The sequence below is a fragment of the Solanum pennellii genome, chromosome 8, assembly GCF_001406875.1.
Source record: "Solanum pennellii chromosome 8, SPENNV200".
Lineage (NCBI taxonomy): Eukaryota > Viridiplantae > Streptophyta > Magnoliopsida > Solanales > Solanaceae > Solanum > Solanum pennellii.
Window position 1 is genome coordinate 65,479,049 of NC_028644.1, and position 21,364 is coordinate 65,500,412.

Below are 21,364 nucleotides of genomic sequence, written 5' to 3' on the forward strand. Positions count from 1 at the left end.
TAAACTTCAAATTCTGACTTTTCTCTCAATACAACTATTTCAAAAAGTTAGTCTTGAGATTAATTAACCTAAAAAATAAAATAAATGATTGTTACGAACATAGAGTCTACGATAAATTTATAATTTTAAAAAAATTTAAATTATCAGCATATATAAATCAAACGCATGACGAGGTGATAAGATCCATTGGAAATTTTAGAATGGCTATTATTATTATTCATATGCCTTTTAATTTCCTTGTCGATGTTTGTCTCAATTCTCTTACAAGTCTACACCTTCTTTCGGCCATTTTGGATTTTTGTCTCATTTTCATTGTGCCAAATGGGAATTATTGTCTAAAACCAACGGCTACAATTTATTTACTTGGAAAAAAATAAATTCAGCTGTCATTTTTGTGCTTAGCTAAAAGAAATTGGGTGGTTGGAATATTTTAAATTCCAATATGTTGACACTATATTACTCTTTGATGCTGTTGTAATAAATACATATTATTAGTTGGTAATTGGTAAAATGCTTATGATTAATATAAATGAGTCAAGCTAAGAAATAATTAGGGTGTGTGTGATACGAAGGAAAATGTTTTTTTTAAAAAACTAAATATTTTTTTAATTTATTTTTTAATATTTGATAAGTAAGCAGAAATATTATTTCAAAAATTAATTATATATAATCTAAATAGATACTATGAATTTGGTGGGTACGTTTTAGAGTAGACATATTGAAATATGAAATGTCCAAATTGATTCTTCTTATTTTCACTAACTAGAAATGTCATTTTTTTTTTAAAAAAAAATCTCTATATTATTGCTAGGTGATAAATAGAATGTCCCACGCATTGGTGAATGAATTGAACTATGGCACCTTTATTAAGGTTCAGACAAGTTTTCTATTAAAATATGAGTTAGATTCAAGATTTAATTTAACGAGTCTGATTAAAAAGAAATTCAACCATTGCAAGGTGGAAATATGTCTAATCCATGAATTCGCACGTACCAATATGAGGTGGAAATGTGTCTGGTCCAAGAAAGTGTATGCATCAAATTTGAATTTAATCGAACTTCAATATAAGTATCGAATACCGAATAGAAAATTATAAAAAGGGTTCTTAAAATTTACAAGTTATATTGAAAGTTGTATTTGTGTTTTTAATCCAAAAGATCAACTTTCATTGAAAAATCATACCAATAATTAGTTTATCTTTTCTACCCTATGATTTCAACTTGTGAAATTAGAGTTTAGTCTAAGTGTAATTATTAATGCCAAAGACTTAATTAGATCACTAATCTCCTACACGTCATCCTCCATGTAGGCCACCTATGTTTGCCTCCTGTCGGCAAGTCAGTCTTCATTATACTATACTCTTTCTCTCTGTCGGAATTGTTTATCATATTGCGCTTTTCGAAAATTAATTTGATTAATTTTTAAAGTTAAATTAGATTGAATTAATTCAATATTTTAAATAAAAAAATTAGATATTTTAAAACTATATGAAAAGTACTATAACTTACAACTTTTTGCATATTAATATGATGAAAAATATATATCTTAAAATGTTAGTCAAAGTTTTTATAGTTTGACTCTAAAAATAGAAACCATGAGAAATAATACCTGACGGAGGAAATATTAAATTGATTAATGTGATTAGTCATAAAAACAATTTTGAGGTCGTTTCATGGAATTTTTAGAAAAATCAGAAAATATTATAATTAATTAATTAGATATGTCTAATGACAATTTGTTTTGTCCTTATATAGTCATCAGAATCAATAATCATGTTTATGCAAATCTTTGACTAAAATATCACGTCCTTAATTATTACGTTATTTAATTAATTACTTATTTAGTTTCTTTGAATTTGTATTTAAACGTGAGATTGCAACGATAATTTTTATAGCATTATAATAGCAAAAAAAAAGAACTACATATGATTATGAATATAATGTTGGACTCTAAGCTCTTTGCTTTTAGCAAAATAACGACAAAGGCCATTCAAAATTTAAAAATAACCTGATTTGTCAAACATTTTGAAAATGAAACTTAGTTATATTACCATTATTTTCACTAAACCATTCCAATTTTTTTTAAAAAAAATTATATTCATATTAGTGCTTTGATTATATTTAAATTGTATATTGTACGGCTCATATGGATATGACACTACCAATAAGATTTTTTTCATGTTCAAATCTCAAATTTGAAACTTCTATTTAAGAATGAGACAGTTTCATCATTGTACCACAAACCTACGTCGGCATAAAACCATTTCATGAATTCAATGATTCTTGTTTCCATTTGATTTTCATTGTAATCATTCTAGGAAGCTATGATCCAATTCGTAATACTAATGACGGAGTCATAATTTTTATTAAGAATACTTTGAGAAAAATCATTACATAAGAATTTAAATAAACTTGATTGTAATTAGGGCTGTCAAATCAAGAGATATCTATATCATTTGAATTGACAACATTACACCACATTCATGTAACTTTTTGTAGTTGCTTCCAATTAATTAATATGATGGCCTTTTTTTTAGTGATCATGATTGATTATCTTTTTGTCCTTTATTAAGAAAATCTTTTACCAATGTTGATCCGGAAAAACACAATTAACATAGTTTTTTTTTATAATCTAAATGTGCATAATTTATAATTATTAAAAAATTAAATATCATATTCACAAAAAATATTAGAGAAGGTTAATGATCGATAGTGCTGATTGTTCGATAAAAACTAACGATAATTAATGGTTGGTGGGTAATACTAATAACTTTTATTATATATGTGGTGGTGATACTGAATAGAGTTGTGACAAAATATTATCGTCAAAATGATTTTTAAAGTATCATACAAAATTTGAAGAAATCAAATCCATCCATGGATGAATAAGTGATTTTTTTTTATAAAAGAAAAAAAAGAAGGCAAACATACTTGATGAGCTAAAATTACTATCCTGACTTGGTCATTTTTAATATGAAAATATGATTTTCAACAAATAAAGTGATTATTGGGGAAAATTTACATAGATTTCACTAGTTTATGAGTGAATTACTTAGATACACTCTAGTTTATAATATTATGTATCTTATTAAATTTTGGTGCATCCAAATACGTCAAGGCACATGTACCTCGGAATACATGGGTCAAAATTAGGTTTAATTTGTTCTAGATGCAAGATAAATGGATTTGCATGTATCCAAATGCATAACAAATTTCGCTTGTCACTCTCCTATGTATCTTATATCTCTGATACATACAAATACATATACCTATTATGTATTCAGTATGATTTGCATGTTACATAACAAATCTCAATCACCTTTCTCCCTATTTTAGTGTTGCAAAAAATACAAGTATATAATGTATCCCTCTCAATATATGATAGAAAACTCTTAATTCGTGATACATAGTTATTTATAGTACATATAATAGTAGTATACTAGTGCAATGTGTCTAATTATGTAGTTTTTGCTCGTTCTTTTCTTGTAATTACATTTCAAAATGGCTAAAATATTAATAGATGATCTCAAAACCAGCCATCTAGGCTAATTTAGAGCCCAATAGAAAAACTATTAGCCCATTTAGTATTAGAAATCCAATCTACTAATTCCAAATTTATTTTTTTTTTTAAAAAAAAATGTAATTAGGGTTTTAGTCCTTTTAGGGGTTTTACCAAAAATCCAGATAAGGTGTCAAAATATCCACAAAATTCCTTATAGATGTATTTTCATTGAAGTTTCAAATCCAAATCCAAACTCTTTGGCCATGGCTGCAAAATTCTCTACTGGTTTAGACATCCATTGCAGCATACCTTATACTTCAGATACAAAGCTTCTTTATGGTTCATCTTCTTCCACCAAATCATCAAGATTGTCCATTAAAAGATTCACAGTTCTTTGCAATTCCACTTCAAAATCACCAAAACCAAATCTTGATTTAGATTCTTCAAGAAAAAAACCCTCTCTTTCTGAACAACTAAAGCCACTTTCCAACACCATTCTTGATGACCCACCAAACCAAGCAAGGATTCTTTCTAAGCCAAAGTCTACTTGGGTAAACCCCACAAGGCCTAAACCTTCTGTTTTGTCTTTACAGAGGCAGAAAAGGTCTTCTTACTCTTACAATCCTCAAATTAGAGACCTTAAGAATTTTGCTAGGAGGTTAAGTGAGTCTCATTTCTCTGATGATGCTTTCTTGGCTGTTCTTGAAGATATCCCACATCCACCCACTAGAGATAATGCTTTGTTGGTGCTTAATAGTTTGAGGCCATGGCAAAAGACCCTTTTTTTCTTTAATTGGATCAAGACTAGAAATTTGTTTCCTCTTGAAACTATCTTTTATAATGTTGCTATGAAGTCTTTGAGGTTTGGGAGGCAGTTTCAGCAGATTGAGGAATTAGCTTTTGAGATGATTGATAGTGGGGTTGAGTTGGATAACATTACTTATTCTACTATTATTACTTGTGCTAAAAGGTGTAATCTTTTTGATAAGGCAGTTGAGTGGTTTGAGAGGATGTATAAGACTGGTTTGATGCCTGATGAAGTTACTTATTCTGCTGTTTTGGATGTGTATGCTCAGTTGGGGAAGGTTGAGGAGGTGATGAGCTTGTATGAGAGAGGAAGGGCTAGTGGATGGACTCCAGATCCTGTTGCTTTTGCTGTGTTGGCTAAAGTGTTTGGTGCAGCTGGGGATTATGATGGTATTAGGTTTGTGTTGCAAGAGATGAAGGCACTTGAAGTGCAGCCTAATTTGGTTGTGTATAATACATTGTTAGAAGCAATGGGCAAGGCTGGGAAGCCTGGTTTGGCAAGGAGTCTGTTTGAGGAAATGGTGGATTCAGGGCTTACCCCGGATGCGAAGACGTTAACGGCATTGATCAAGATTTATGGTAAGGCAAGGTGGGCTAGAGATGCTTTGGATCTTTGGGAAAGAATGAAGTCTAACGGATGGCCTATGGACTTCATTTTGTACAATACATTGTTGAGTATGTGTGCAGATCTTGGGTTAGAGGAAGAGGCCGAGACGTTGTTTCATGATATGAGGAGGTCGGAGAATTGTAGACTTGATAGTTGGAGCTATACAGCTATGCTTAACATATATGGAAGCGTTGGAAATGCAGAGAAAGCTATGGCTTTGTTTGAGGAAATGTCTAAAGTAGGGATCGAGCTTAACGTTATGGGATGCACTTGTTTGGTTCAGTGCTTTGGTAGAGCTCAGAGGATAGATGATTTGGTTAAGGTGTTTGAAGTGTCAGTGCAGAGAGGAGTCAAGCCAGATGACAGACTTTGTGGATGCTTACTCTCAGTTGTGTCCTACTGCAAGGGCGACGATGCAGATAAGGTCCTTGCTTGTCTACAACAAGCTAACCCAAGATTGGTAACCTTTGTCAAGATGCTAGAAGATGAGAGCACTAGCTATGACATTGTGAAAGAAGAGTTCAGGTCCATACTGACTAATACATCAGATGATGCTAGAAGGCCCTTCTGTAATTGTCTAATTGATATATGCAGAAAGAGAAATCGCGCAGAGAGGGCTCACGAGCTTCTATACTTGGGAACTGTATATGGACTATACCCAGGTTTACATACTAAGACACCAGAAGAATGGCGATTGAACGTCCGAGCACTATCTGTTGGTGCAGCTCAAACTGCATTTGAAGAATGGATGAGAACACTAGCTAAGATTGTGCAGAGTGAAGAGCCCTTGCCTGAAGTGTTATCAGCAAACACTGGAGCTGGTACTCACAAGTTCTCACAGGGTTTGGCAAATGCCTTTGCTTCTCATGTGGAGAAGTTTGCTGCTCCTTTCAAACAGAGTGAAGAGAAGGCCGGTTTCTTCATCGCAACTCGTGAAGATGTAGTGTCATGGGTTCAATCAAAAGCAGCTGCAAATGCATAGATCATACTCTTTTACTTTTAGGATTATGGATTTAATTAAACTTGATTGATCATTGTAACTGAATAATTATGAGAAAGTACTGAAGTTATTATCTAAGTGTTTCATTCCCAATGCCCCATTTGTAAGATGAACTTTACACAAAGATATAAACAACATTTCTCTCTTCTGTAAGTGGAAATCCACCTCCAAAATACATAGATTCTCGCCTAAAGCTCTGTAACTAAGCCACCAACGTGATTACAAGGGCTCTAAAAAAGTAGAAATGAGGGGGGACAAAAAGAAGAAAAGAAAAAACGAACTTGAATGAATGAAAGTATCCTTCTATGCAAAATCTAGAAAAGAAGATAAAAAATAAAAGATCCTGTCTCTTTCTTCTACATAAGTTCTCTGCTTCCACGGTGTAGCATACGCGCGTAGCACTAGTTTAGGCTGTTTATCAAGACGATAAGCAGGCCACTGTGCTTATGTTGACTTCAAATGATCCTCAAAATCCCCATCCCACCACAGCTCCTCTTCTCAAGAAACTGGGAGATTACCCAGCTTCCCTACTTCTCCCAAGATCTCAACTCAGGATCAAAAAGGCAGCAGCATTACAACAAACGGATATCATTGCAGCACAGATGCCACCAGTTGTAAAAACTCAGAGGTATTTCCCTGACGACTTCCAAATTCTTCCTTCAAGAGATATCACCATAACAGTAACATCGTCATGGTACTTCCTGCGGTCTCCTTGAGGGATATCCAGCAATTCATGCAATTCCATTCCTGCAGACGAAATTAAATCTGCTTGAGAACAGGTATCTGGCATGTCATAACCAATAAAAAACAGACTTCTTTTTTATTGGTTATAAAATCCTACCAAGTAGAATGAAGCTACCAAGAATACTATTGTGAAAAACGGAGCCTAAGCAAATAGTAGTCTTCATATTCCAGTCATACACTCATAGAAAGCTTAGATAAGCATGTCATTGATCGTGTCCCAGAAACCCAAGAGTGCACGTGAAAGATGACTAAGATAACAACCATGGTAAGCCCGTAAAAAAATAGCTGCACATAACTTACAACAATGCCATATGTTCAAAACATGCATTTTTTTAAAATAAAGACAAAGGATGAAGGAAATTTTAAACAGCATGCTCTTGAAATAGCATGACACGTGAGCAGGGAGCATGCCTTCTTCCTTAACCCAAAAAAAGAAATGCAGAGGAGAAGAGAATTCTAAACAACTGCATAGAAAACACAGACACAAAAGCCAATATAATACACAAGCTTCTTAAATTTCCAAAAACAGCTAGACGATTCGCAGCAGAAGGAAAGGAAGGATAAGATCAGTTAGTGTACTAATAACACAAAATCAAGAATATAGTTTACTTGATCCCTTGTAATCACTAACAATCAGTTTTAAAGAAGAAAAAATCCAACTCTTTCAGCAAAAACAGGCCCAACAACGCTTCCTGAGAAGTCAAGAACTAAGTTGCAAACTATCTTTTTAAACACTTCAGAAAACGCAACCTAAAAGACCAGTATACAACTGCAAAAGTTGCAGAATCCAAGTGCAAAGGAAAAGGATTGAACTTCCCAGTCCTGAAATTGATTTATTTCTAACTATGCCTGGACTGTTGAGCAGAAGATATGAGTTTGGGCTTTTCTCCATGGGGTAAGGAGCAAAAATTGATAGAGATAGTTGTCTATGAGAACCAAAAATTATGAGACTGCATTGGCAGATAAAATTCTCATAGCAAAAACTCCAGTGGCTCAGAAAGATATAAACACCACGACCTCCAATGCATTGCAAGGTTGGAGAATTAACCAAACGAAAGGCTAGTTTACCTCTACCCCCAACAGGAAGAATAGACAGAAAACTTACCAGCTTTCTTCGCTGCACGGAACAGAAGCTCCTCAATCAGGTGTTGAGCAGGATCCCCATCTGGAAATTTCTCCATGAAATTCTCAACATGAGAGACCACCTCCTCATTGCTCAAATCTTGGTATAAGCCATCTGAGGAGAGCACCAAAAACTGATCCCCTGGACAGAGTCTATGGTGGCGCAACGAAGGTGTACAAGAAACGTAAGGAGCATTGCCAATGTACACATTCCGAAACATTTCTAGCAATACATCGTTGAATTTAGGCTGCACGAACATATATTCAAAATGTTAGGGGGGTAGCAACAAAAATGTTTTAAAATGTATGTAGCTCTTCAATTGTGCATCCAAAGAAGTACAACAAATATGCAAAAAATTATACAAGTCTCCACATTAAAGTGCAGTCAAATAGAAAGATATGTATCATACAGAACACAGGACAAATGAATGTAGTTGCACAAGATGGCAGTATGTCAAAGAGGGAATTCTGTTTAAGCAAAAATGAGACTCCAAAATGTGAAATTTGATGCAAAGGACAAGATTTTGGAATTAGACGCTAGAATGAAGAATGAGAAGTGAAGACTAACCTGTTTGAGGAAGCCAGCACCAAAGGCACGAGTGACCTTCAAACGACCTTTTACCCGACCATTGACAATGCAATTGCTGTCATCTGGGTGCTCACTCTTAATTCTAATAACTTCCTGAAATTATCAGAGAAAGATATCAATTTAAGAACCAGTTCTTGTTAAAATATAAGAAGAAGAACATATGCTATAAGCAATAGCAAGTAATATTATAGTAAACAGCATAAGAAGACTAGTTTCATCATTAATGTCTTGTAACCATAAATATACATAGCACAACACAGTCGAACATAAAACATACACATCATAGCAGGCAGCCAAAGGGAGAAGTCATCATACTCACTTTTGAATATATGTGAATAATACTAAGAAAGGTAGCCTGAAGAACCAGAGTCTATAAAAGCATACCATCCTGCTCCCTATATGCAAACCTTGTATGCTGTATCACTTTCTTAGCAGGATCAGCATGCAAGCCAACTTTCACGAGATCGCATCAAAAGGTCTATCCATCTGTGTACACTGTACAACAGATGAGGACTTCCCGGGGGTAACCCGTTCTATGACTAATCTCGCTCAAGCACAACTATTGTACAACAGATGCTCTCTAATTAAGTTGCACAAACACATGCTGGTTTTCTTGAACAGGAGTTCTCCTTTTAGTCCTTCAGACTCTTTTTAGTAGCTTTAAGTTTTCATATTAGTTAATTTGTATTGTTCCACAAGTAGATCAGTAGAGATTCACCATAAAATTGTTCATAAAACTTGAAGGTACATTCTGCAAACTGCTTCGATTTTAGATAAAGGAGTAATTTCTATAATCTAAGGCAACAGTAAACCCTGAAGCTGAACCCTTTAACTCACTATGGCCGTCCCTTGAGAGCTGCAGAGACTAAAGCTAATTTACATTGCTTACAAGCCATCACAAATAATTCATTAAATTTGAAATAGTGGTTTATCTCAGACTCAAAGGATAAGAAGTTGATTAAAAACCTAAATCCTAAACTACGCTCTCAATGTAATTGCTTAAATCAGCAGAAGACATAGCCATACTGCTTTGAAGTAAATTGCCGGTAATAGAGATTATATCAGTAAACACACAAATGAAACATGACCCAATTTGCAATTCGCAAGAGGGTATCTAGACTTCTTGTTCAGCATTTAACATGGTCAATGTACACATACTATTAATTTTCCAGCTTCCCTAATCCTTTTTCTTCTTCCAAGTAAACTAGGCATTAGCTGGTCTCAAAATGCAAAGTACTGGCTTCTTTAATATCAATTTATTATCATTAGAATGACATAAATCAAAAAGCAGCACATGACAAGAAACCACCCTAGTTATGCAGGCATTTCAGACCAACCATAAGCATCAGATTAAAAAAGTTCCCCTACATTGACACCAAGCAAGTTGTTCTAGCCATATAAAACTGGACACTCATATTCACATAATCTAAAATTGCAGAAATAGTCGCTAGTAATGGTCATCTCAGAGTCAAGGTGATCAGAACTCCAATTGAAGGTCACTGGATGTAATTTATAACAAGTGGTCTAGCAAATATCGTTGAGATAAGTGACTATAAATGTGGTTTATGATAACTAGCTCATTAAACAATCTGCTGAGTTGGTATGATACAACTTCAAATTGATCATCAGTTGATTCAGTTAAGAACAAGTGGTATGGCCAATATCTTTGAGGCAAGTGGGATAGATGTGGTTTACAATAACTAATTCATTAAACAATCTGTTGAGTTGGTTAGCAGAAACTTTAATTGTACCTAATTGAAAAAGAAAAGTGACTAGCACTTGAAGAATAAGTCAACAGAAGTCTTTATCAGATGGTTATACCAGCAAACCTTCCTAACATTTAAGAGTTGAATACACTTGGATCAAGAATTAGTGACCGACAAGATTAACAATAAGGCAGAGAGATGCATAATATATCTCCACAGTGGCAACTTCAAGACAAACCAGCCTTCAAAGTTCCTATTTGGAAACATATCCAAGTGAAATTGTATCGCACACTACATTAAAACAACCAAATTTCTTCAAAAGACAACTGCACATTAAATTTCAGACATTTAATCAAGCATCATAAGTAACTGATAAGGGACTAAGGAACCTTACTTCTTCAATATTAGTGCTGTGATCAGTGGATAATTGCAATGCAGTCAGCTTCATACCCTGAACAGGTGCCTCATTTGTCACCTTATTCTCCTCATTGCAGGCACTTGTTTCTTCAACAATGCCCTCAACAGTCAACCCACCATTACGTGGACCTTTGGATTCTGAAGTAGAACTAACCTCCTCAGGCTCATACTTTGCCACAATAGCACGACTATCTCCTACGTTCATTACATACACATCTTCGTCTCTCATTAAAGCAACCAACAAACAAGACCCCATAAGTGCTAGCTCCGGATATCGATCAAGAACTCTATCTGTCATATCCAGGTACGCTAACTCAGTAACTTCAAGAGCCCTGGACATTGCCCTCAAAACCAAATCATGATCAACTGGACCCGTCTTTCGTCTCTTCTCATTTCTACTAGTCCTTTCCTCCTCAACTCTATTCTCCTCCTCTTCAACTTTCTCCTTAGCTTCCAATCCAAATTTCCATGGGAACAGTTTCTTACTCTCTTTGTGCTTACTTAACAAACCGTGTTTCAATTTCGACAACAGCAATGACCTCCTATTCACTGCTGAACCAGCATTATTTACACTTAATGCATCGTCTACTGAAAATGCAAATCTATCTGAACCCGAAAGATCAAGACCATCTTCTGGATCCTCTTCTGCTAAAAATTCCCACAATCTCCTCCTCCTAACTTCTATCTCCTCTGATTCAAAAGTCACCTTCTTTGACGGCCTTCTATCCACGTGCTGCAAATTCACCTCACTTTCACCTTCTTCTACTCCACCAACCCCGCTATTAGTTGCCCCCGGTACTAAATTAGAATCAGGTATGCTAGAATTCGCAGCAATCACTTCGCTTTCTGAACTTGGATTTGCCCCTTCCGGATTACTAGTATCTTCACTATCCCAAAATAAACCCTCCAATTCTTTATACATAGCTTTGTATAGATTACTCATCAAAAACTCCGGGGCATCAGGGCCATTAAACCCATCATAAATTCCAACAAATAGCCATCCATGTTCTTCCGATACAACAACATGCACACGATCCTCCCCCGCTTTACCCAATGCCCATTGAACATTGGATTCGCTGCCCATATCCGAATCATGTGTGCATTCCCCGGCGGCCGGAATGTCCTTTCTTCCGCTGACAAAGTTTCTCACCGGTACTACCCACGGCCGTTTCTTCTCGGAGAAATTCCGGTAGAAAGCTTTTTTAATTCCCGAAATGCCCTTTTTCCTCTTCTTTTTAACATAAACTCCACCCAGTGGAGCAGAGAACGGAACCCGGTTACCTACGCCGCCGCCGTCTGAGCCGGCGGTAGCATCAAGCGGTCCAGATAGTGCCCCACGCTCGATCGGACCAGACATGAAGAAGGCCCTCTCCATTGGACCGGACGGTTCGCCGGTAACTCCGCCTCGAGGCACCGGCTGAAGCGGCAAAGCACTAAACGACGACGTACTCTCGAAACCATTTACAACACTGCCCCTAACATTATTACCACCATTAAAACCCACAAGACCACCAGCAGCATCACAGCCAGTGGCATCATCGTAAAAATTGTCAAGTTGAAGGACAGTTCTGGGAGTAGAAGTGTTAGCACTGACAGAAGCTCCAGAAATGGCACGAAACCCAGTTTCCGATGGACCAAGCTGCCTCGACCTCAGAGGAGCTGGTTCATCAAACCGTAACGACTGAGAAGGTGAAACAAATCGATCTGAGTGAGTGGGAGATAAAAACCTCGCAGATGACCTCACATAACAGAAGGAATGGCCGAGGGTTTCATCAAGCGGTTCACCGGCGGTGAAGATCACCTCCGTCTCACCCCGGTTCACCGCCGGGTTAAAACACGGAAACAGCTGCGAAAACCCTCCTCCCATCACATTCGATTCATTTCCCCTCCCCCCACCCCCCGAAACTCTACACGCACAAATTTATCAATATCTGTCAAAGTGTTTCAAACTTTGACAACCGATATTCCAACCCCAGAAACCAAAAAGAAAAAAACAACAACTGCGTTTTGTAGAACTAGCTAAAGGGTACAAGAATTGTTTAAGTTCTTGGGTTTTGGTTTTTGAAAGAGAGAGATATATAGTGAGAGAAAATTACATGTATGCAACGTTTTAGAGAGAGAAAGAGAGTGGAGTAGTTTTTTTTTGTACTACTGTTTTTGCGGGCTGATGAAGTTAAAAAACGAATATTATTTGAAAAAAAAAATAGAGAAGAAGATGAAGACACCTCTGTTTTCTCGGGACGGATCAGAATTTTCATAACATTTTACAGATGGAGAAGCACATGAGCTTAACGTAAATTATTAATTTACCTCTAAATTATTAATGATTTTAAAAGTAACTTATTTCTAATTAATTTAACTAAGTATTTAGATACGCTTTAATATATGTCATTACATTATAAGAGTAATAAAATGTCAAAAAAAATATTAAAAACATTCATAAAATTGACGAGAACAGAGAGATTAGGAGCGTGTATATGTTCAGTTAGTCAAGCTAATAAACATTTCTAAAGTTATCAATAGTTTAAAATAAAATTAATAGTAATTCATATCAAATTTAAAAATATATTCGACTTAGGATTTTAACGTTTAGAATTTAGGGTTTACCAAGTATGATTACATAGTAGAACAAAAAGATGAGCATAGAGGGCTATATTTTATGTTTTTTTTATTATTATTAGGAAAAAGTTAGAGGTGACCTGGCAAATGGAGTCCACGTAGGTAGCCATGTAGGAAATATAAGGTGAAATGACGATAAAGGGTATGTGAAAATGGAAGAATAACGGATGTAGACAGGAGAATGTGTGAGTTTAAAGAAAGGAGGAGTAGGGTCAAGGTGGGGAATTGAGGGACATTTATGGAGTGCTTTTGTCTTTATCGTTGTTTTTTGGGTGACTGAATCTGACTATTGGTTTTTCTTTTTTTTGTTTTATAAAAATAATAATAATAATAAATCTCAAATGTCAAGTCCAAATTCATATTGTTTTTAGTCGATATCATCTATGATATTATAAAAAATTTATCTTTTTTTAAACTCCATCGGAATTTTTAAAATTTAAATAAAAATTTATGGTTATAAAAAAATAAAATGATACTGTATAAATCATTGAAACTAGTACTTTAGTTAAAGATTACGAGTAATTTTTTAACTTTAGAAATACGAGGAATATTACTAAATTAAGATAAAAGAGAATTAATTATTCAAATATTACTAAAACAAATGTTTGTTTTGGGGGTTTGTATAATATCGGGAAGTCCCACCAAGGACTTTAGGGAATAGTAGTCAAACAAACACACTTTAATTAATAATTTTAATAGACTAATATATTTATTTTATTTAAATAAATGAGAAGAAAAGGTAAAGTTTGCTTGTGAAGGCGGGAAAAAAGGTTAATGAATTAGAAGAAATATTTTTTTTTTAATTTGTTTTGATCAAAAAATAAAATAAAATAAAATGTGTGCAGAGAAAGTCAAATGAGTTTGTTGGTAGCAAGGAATTTCTTTTTAAGGGTAAAAAAGGACAAGGCAGCATCTTATTGTCACAAGCTTTGTGTGAACCAAAATTTTGTTAAATTTGGAAGCTAGTTACCCCTTTTTTTATAAATTCATTTTAAAAAATAAGAGACTTTAGAAGACAATTTTTCAAAAAGAAAAAATCACTATATTTGAATTAGATTACGAAATGTTCAAATATAATATGAAAGTTGTATTTGAAATTTGAAAAGTTGTCTGTTATCACTTTTTTCAAAATATAATTTACTACAATAACAATAACATACTCAAGTAAAATCTCACAAAGTAACACAACTAATTCTACGAAAGATACTACATTTTTTCCTGGCAAGACAATACTCTACTTCTATTGGTATTTGAATTATTCTTTCAACAAATTAAAGTAACAAATAATAAGATGGAGATTAAATAAAGGCCAAATACATAAGCAGATTTCTAAAGTTGTTGGATTTTTTCTCTCAGTACCTTAACTACGTCATTTTCCTATTGAATTATTGAACCCCTATAATTGTTCCATTTAAACAAACACTGTTGTCTGATGTGAAACCAGATTTGTGAGGGGTATTGATAGAGTATACATATGTTGTCCCAGAACTCATTAATCTAATTGATAATGAAAATGTTCGAGAATAATTGTGTTTTACTTAAGTCATTTGAACACATTAGAAAACAAATGAGACTAACACGATTTGTCTTTATTCCTTCAATCAAAATTATTACAATTCAAACACAATTGAAGACATTTACAATAGAAAAGCCGATCAAAATCAACCAACAGTGTTTTAAATGAACAAATTATGGATGGTTCAATGATTCAATAGAAAAATGACATAGTTGAGGTACCCGAGGGAAAAAACCCAACAAATTTAAGAATCTGTTTATGCATTTGGCCTTAAAATAAATCATGAAGGATAGGTTGGTGATATTTTCATATATATATATAATACAAATATTAAAGTATACACTAATTGAGTTTTTATGCCTTTCTAATTTTAGTCAATAGCATGCACAATGAAATCTACCTTAGTTAGATGTAGACAATTTGGAAACGGCAAGACCAAATTAATTAAAAATAAAGAATTCTCAACAAAGATAAATATAAACAAGGGGGATAGACATTACATTGTCAATGAGGTAATTACAAACCTCTACTAATTAAGTATTTTATGATTAAGCGAAAAGAATTAGCTACACAAAGATTTGCTTCTCACATATTAATTAATGTCTCATTCATTAGTCATTTCGTAAAATAATATTTATTAACAGTTTTTTCGTTTTTATTTGTATGTTGGTCGTGTTTATTTAACAAAGATGTTTTTTTATACTCCATTCATTCACTTTTACTTGTCACTTATTCCTAAAATAAATTTTCTTTTTAATTGTTATATTTGAGTTTTGACATATCAATAAAAGACAATAAGTAATATTTTTCCATGTTTTACTTTAGCATTAAATACTTATTCAGCAAATCACTAAACATCATTTAATACGAGATAATTTAATAAAATATTTATATTAATAATTATTTTCTTAATGAATGTGTTAACTGTTAAATAAAACAATAACAAGTAAAAATAAACGAATAAAGTACTTATCATTTTACAATTATCATTTTACAAAACAACCGCATAAACTATTATTCTTTATTTTACCCTTGAAAATATGTATTTCGATTCATTAATCAAAAAAATTAATTTTGGTCTATTCATTGAAAACTTACCTAAATAAGAGGACAGGAATAGTAAACTTACCTAAGTATCAATTATTAGAATAATAATAAAATTAAAATGCGTATTCCTCGTTGAAGGGGTCTTTTTAAATTCTAGTTCTTTGCCATTAATATTCCAACAATTTTCTTCATTCTTTTTATCATAAAAGAAAAGGTAAAAAGAATTATAAAATTATCATCACTTTTCCACGAAAAAAATATGATACAATAGATGAAATCGTTTCTTCTTTCACCAGAGGTCTTAAATTCAAATCTTATATATATATATATATAAAATCATTTATTCTTAATCGAAAATACTATTTTCTAAATTATACCTAATTTAACATGAATTTTTATTTCTAATCATCGAATTTTTTAATATAGATATCGAGAGTCGAAAGTGTTATTGAGTTTTAAAGATTAGTTCATTATGTCATGTTGGATAGTGCACGTACATTAGGAATATCAAATATGAAAGATGATTTAATAATGGGGTCCATAATGCATCTGTTGGTCAACGAACTGATGAAAAGAGTCTAAACTTGTGGGGTCAATTTGACAAATAATTTATGATTTTTAATGTTGAATTGGTCCCCTTCAATTTTTTTATTTTTTATTTTTAAGTTTGAAATAATCTCATCTTTGTTGGATTTTTTTTTTCTTTATTTTTTTCTTTGATAATGTAACGTCACATTGTCAATTCAGAAATTAGACAAAGTTATGTCTTTTTTTCCCCCTCATTTCTTTTTGTCGTTAAATTGTTTTTTCTAACCCTCATCTAAATCAGTGTAGTGGTTTAAAATAAGTTGATCATATTAAATTATTTATCGTATTATTCTTAACCTTATACCTTTAAGAAAAAAAGAGTCTGATATATCCCACAATTTTGTCATTTGGAGTTAATATACCCCTTGTTATGAAAGTGGCTCATATATACCCCTATTTGTAAGCAAATGGCTCGCATATACCCTTTTCCTCTAACGGAAATGAAAAAAAAATTAATCTAAATTTTTTTTCTAAAAAATATAATCCCATATGAGTAAATTTAATCCTCGTCAAATATATTTTTTTTGACTTTTTTTGTTTCAATGACTAATTTATAATTATTATTTTGATAATCAAATTTATTTATGTTTCACTAATATTCTTGTAAAACTTATTGTAGATGACCAAATTTTTTCTTCAAATACGAAATTAAATAACAATACACACAAAAAAAATAGTTTAATTTTTTTTCTTTAAACAAGGAATGAAAGAAAAAAACAAAATAAGAATAAGAAATTCAAATAATTATAATGAAAGAAGTCAAAAAATAATTTATGTATGAAATAAATAATTTTTTTTAAAAAAATTAGAAATAATAAATATAAATTTAAAACTAATTTTTTAATTTTCGTTAAATGAAGGGTATATGTGAGCCATTTTGTAACGGCGAGGGTATATGTGAGCCGTTTGTATAATGATAAGGGCATATATGAACCACTTTTATAACGAGGGGTATATCAGCTTCAAATAACAAAGTTGAGGGGGTATATCAGACCCTTTTCCCTACCTTTAAAATTACAGAATATCGATTAAATTACCCTTATTTATGTTATAATAAAAAGTGATCTAATTTTATTGAGATATTTGTAAGCTTTAAGAATAATTACTATTAAAGATTAAATTTTTTTAATTTAATCCTTAAACTTTTTAACTGAAAAATAATTTAAGAAAATTTATCTAAGTCAATTTATTTTTAAAAATATTACGAGAAGATAATTTGAAATAATTATATTTAAAAATTACGATAAATAATTTATGAACCATAGAGTGTGATCTTTCATGTTATTAGTATCTCCTTAATGATAAGGAAATTATTGTGCAATTATCAAGAAAAAGAATCGTTTGGTGATAAAATCCATTAGAATCTTTTGGTTGGTACTAGCTTATTAATAATTATAATTATTTATCTCCGTGTTTAATCAAATCATAATAATTGTTGGAATTGGCTTTAGTTTAGATTTTATCAAGTCATTTTGGTGAGAATTTGTGTTTTTATTTAATTTTAGAATGAGTCTTACTGTTGAATTACTATATATTAATATGTATTATGATGTGGTAATGTGATTGTTTAACCTATATTTAGAGATTTCGATTTTCGAATGAGCCTTGTAATGTTTGATTCGAATTTATTCGACGTTTCAACAGATTTCAAACGCCTAACCTGTATTAATTTGTCATTTTCTTTAAAAAATATTTGACACACTCTTTAAAAAATAATAAATACATAACCATTTATGTATAGTGGACAAAATTAAATAAATAAAGATAAAAGAAAATAATAAATTTTTCTTAATATGCTAAAATAAAAGTATCTATTTTTCGTATATAAGCTCGAGAAAAATTAAAATGGAGGAAGTATTTTGCTTTCCCAATTAAGAGATGGTATATATATTTACACCCACTCCTTTTACTATATTAGTTGAAAACTTTAACTTACCATAAAATCACTTTAAAGCATTAAATGCAAATTAATTAAGAGTAGGTAGTTTAGATTTGCTAAGTGGACTAAAAATAGAATTATCAAAGGGACAAGTGACTAAGAGCCTGTTTGGCTCAGCTTAAAAGTTGGTCAAACAGAGTTAAAAGCTGGTTTTTGACTTATTTAGCTGTTTGGCAATACTCAAAATAACTTATTTTAAGTTAAAAAAAACTTATTTTAATCCAAAAGTTAAAAGCTGGGGTAGGGTGCTTTTTTTTTTTAGCTTATAAGCTGTTTTAAGTTGACCACATTTTTATCTTTTTGCCCTTAATATTTTTATACACTCTCCAAATTACCCACATAACCCTAACATCTCTTTCTTCCATTTTTCCCTTTTCACGTTTGGCATAGCAACTTCAGCACTTTTATCCAAACGCATAACTGCTTATTTTAAAAATAAGTTTCAGCACTTTTAAAAGTACTTTTTTGAAACTGCTTATATTAAGTCCATCCAAACGGGCCCTAAATTAATGGACCTTCCTCACAAATAAAAATTAATCACCCTTAAATGTATACTAATCACATATTAGAAAGCTAAAAACACTTTTTTTGGGGTGGGGTGGGGGTTTTATGCACAGCTTAGGTGGAAGGTGAATAAGGCTTTCTTTTGACAGAGTTCATTAAGTGAAATATCATATAGAAAAGATCAAATTTCTAACTTTGTATCAACGTGAGTTTCATGCATATAACTCAAGTAGAGAAAGTCTTTCCTTCGCGCTTGACAATTATAAATTTCTACTTCTGTTGACATACAAAATAAGAAAATCATTTTTTTTTTGAGAAAAATATTCTTATTAAAATTTATACTATCAAATCTCATATACCTCTCAAATATATTAATACAATTTGTTTGTCCTCTTCTTTTGCATTATATTATATTTTCATTAACTAACAAACTTAATATTTTAAATTTCAATTAAATAAAAATGAAGTTTAATTAAAAAATTCATCAAATAATACTTATTTAAAAAGTCAAAAAAATATTTTTCAATATTAGCAAATTTTGAAATCCTGACATTATTCTCTCTTACCAACTATAAACATGTCTCATTTGTTGGCTATAAATGGATTAGGATCTAACAGAACATTTAAACTGTTCCATAAGATGCATTTTTTGTTAAAAAAAAAAAAAAAGGCAATCAAGGGGAAAAAAAGTAATTAAATTATATTCCACTATGTTGAAATAATAAATAGAGTTGACACCAACTCATATATAGCACAGTGGCAGACCAAAGAATCTTAGAATCAAAGCTAGTGAGTTGACTTCCTAACTCAACAATAACTAATGAAATTATAAAATGGGAATATGTTTTATATTATATGATGATAGTGCATCAATAAAATCATACTAGTATATTATATCTAACAAATCACTCTATCAATATTTAATTAATCAAGGCTCAAAATAGATATCAAATATTAATTTTCTTAAAAAAAATCGAAAAATAGATGAATTATATATGATGTAAAGATCTTGGATTTTGTACATACAAGAGAGTGTAGTATTTGGGGGAGGCATTATCTAATATGTATATATGTTTTATAAGTGTATTTACTCTTTTTTATTCGTTGTTTGAAATAAAATTTGAGAGTCAATCTGAATAATATGAATTTATCTAGAAGAAAATCATTTTGGGGCAAAATATTTTTATCGAAATTTATTTATTTCTAGAGTTTAAACTCGAATCGTTTTATTAAATATGAATATGTACTTAAACGGTACAACAAAAGTGACATTTAGAGGTAATATATTTTATTTTAGCAGTAATATTTATTACTGTGAAATCACTTAACGGTAATTAAGTTAATTTCTTTGTATCCAGATTCGCAAATTCTTTTGCTATATTTATATAAAATCCAATTTATAAATAACTATATTTATTATCGACGTTTAATATAACATAAAGATAATAATATCATTACCACTAAAGCCTATAGTAATACTCCATCATAATTATATTTGGTGGTCTTATTTTTAGGTTAAACACTAAGATGGGTGTTAAAGGCAACATATAAATAAACAAAAGAAGCATTATAAACAATTAATTAAATAAATCCCATTGTGGATCTAAAAGCTAAATTAACAATAGAAGTTGATAATGACTCCCAATTGTAATTTTCTCAAAATTAGAGCATTATGGAAATTTTACTTTCTTTAGACCTTTTTTCCCCTGCTTTTATGGGTAGTTTGACAATTTCTTATTTTAGTGTTTGAATTATTGCAATTACTTTTTAGTGTTCTTTTGGTACTAATAAAATAATATGTATTTGGTTGATTGAATAAAATAATTATAAAACAAAAAAAAAATCAATACTATCTTTATTGATTATTACATTGATGGAAGATTATTCAATTTAGTTTTTCCTAATATGAATTCGTACATCACACGGTTTATAGCTACGTGTTTGAAAAATGACTGTTTATATTGCTATATACGCATCGATCATTTTTATTTATCTTTATTTATCAAAAACACAATATTTTGAATTTTCATATTATTGTTGTTAGTAAGACCAAATATGTAAGCTTCTGATCTAATATTATCTTGTTTTTAGGAAATCAAATCTATTATTGCCTTTGACGCTCATAGAATCAACACCTTACACAAGATAATTATATAATATATATATATATATAGATAAATGAAGCTACAATTATTCGATTTAACTTTAATCCAAAAAAATATAAAAGATAATCAACTATGAGATAAATACTAAACACACATTTCAATTTAAAATATTTAAGTTTTAGATTACTTTTTTTTCCCAATTTCAATATTTTTTGAGTTGGGAGACTTTGATAGAGAACGTGGTTGACTATGGTTAGTAGTTAATTAAATTACGTGCCGTCAAAGAGTGGCAGTGCAACTACCACTAAAAATCTACACTCAAATTCATTACCTAATTTATTTTTTTAAAAAAAACTGTCCTTTCAATTTATATTTAAATAATATTCATCTATGCATTGTTTTGATATAAGAGGTACTAGAGTTTGTTGCGAATTGATAAATATTCCTTTCGTTTTTAATAAGAGATTTCGAATTTAAATTTTCCTGATATGATATCGAACATCGGAAAAATTAATATGAAGCTGTGCCAATTACTACACTTACCAAAGAATAT

The 21,364-nt window shown here is 31.5% G+C and overlaps 2 protein-coding genes across 2 annotated transcripts; one reads left to right on the top strand and one right to left on the bottom strand.

Moving 5' to 3' along the window:
• The first annotated feature begins 3,659 nt into the window (after positions 1-3,659).
• On the top strand, positions 3,660-6,008 carry LOC107028373 (pentatricopeptide repeat-containing protein At5g46580, chloroplastic). The gene has a single exon (XM_015229409.2). It carries the CDS (start codon positions 3,765-3,767, stop codon positions 5,895-5,897), a length of 2,133 nt encoding a protein of 710 aa, XP_015084895.1. The 5' UTR covers positions 3,660-3,764; the 3' UTR covers positions 5,898-6,008.
• Positions 6,009-6,043: 35 nt separating this feature from the next.
• Positions 6,044-12,659, bottom strand: LOC107028372 (protein phosphatase 2C 29-like). The gene is made up of 4 exons (XM_015229408.2): positions 10,471-12,659; positions 8,350-8,463; positions 7,765-8,029; positions 6,044-6,662 (listed from the first exon to the last, which is right to left on the bottom strand). Exons 1-4 carry the CDS (start codon positions 12,358-12,360, stop codon positions 6,538-6,540), a joined length of 2,394 nt encoding a protein of 797 aa, XP_015084894.1. The 5' UTR covers positions 12,361-12,659; the 3' UTR covers positions 6,044-6,537.
• Positions 12,660-21,364: the final 8,705 nt, after the last annotated feature.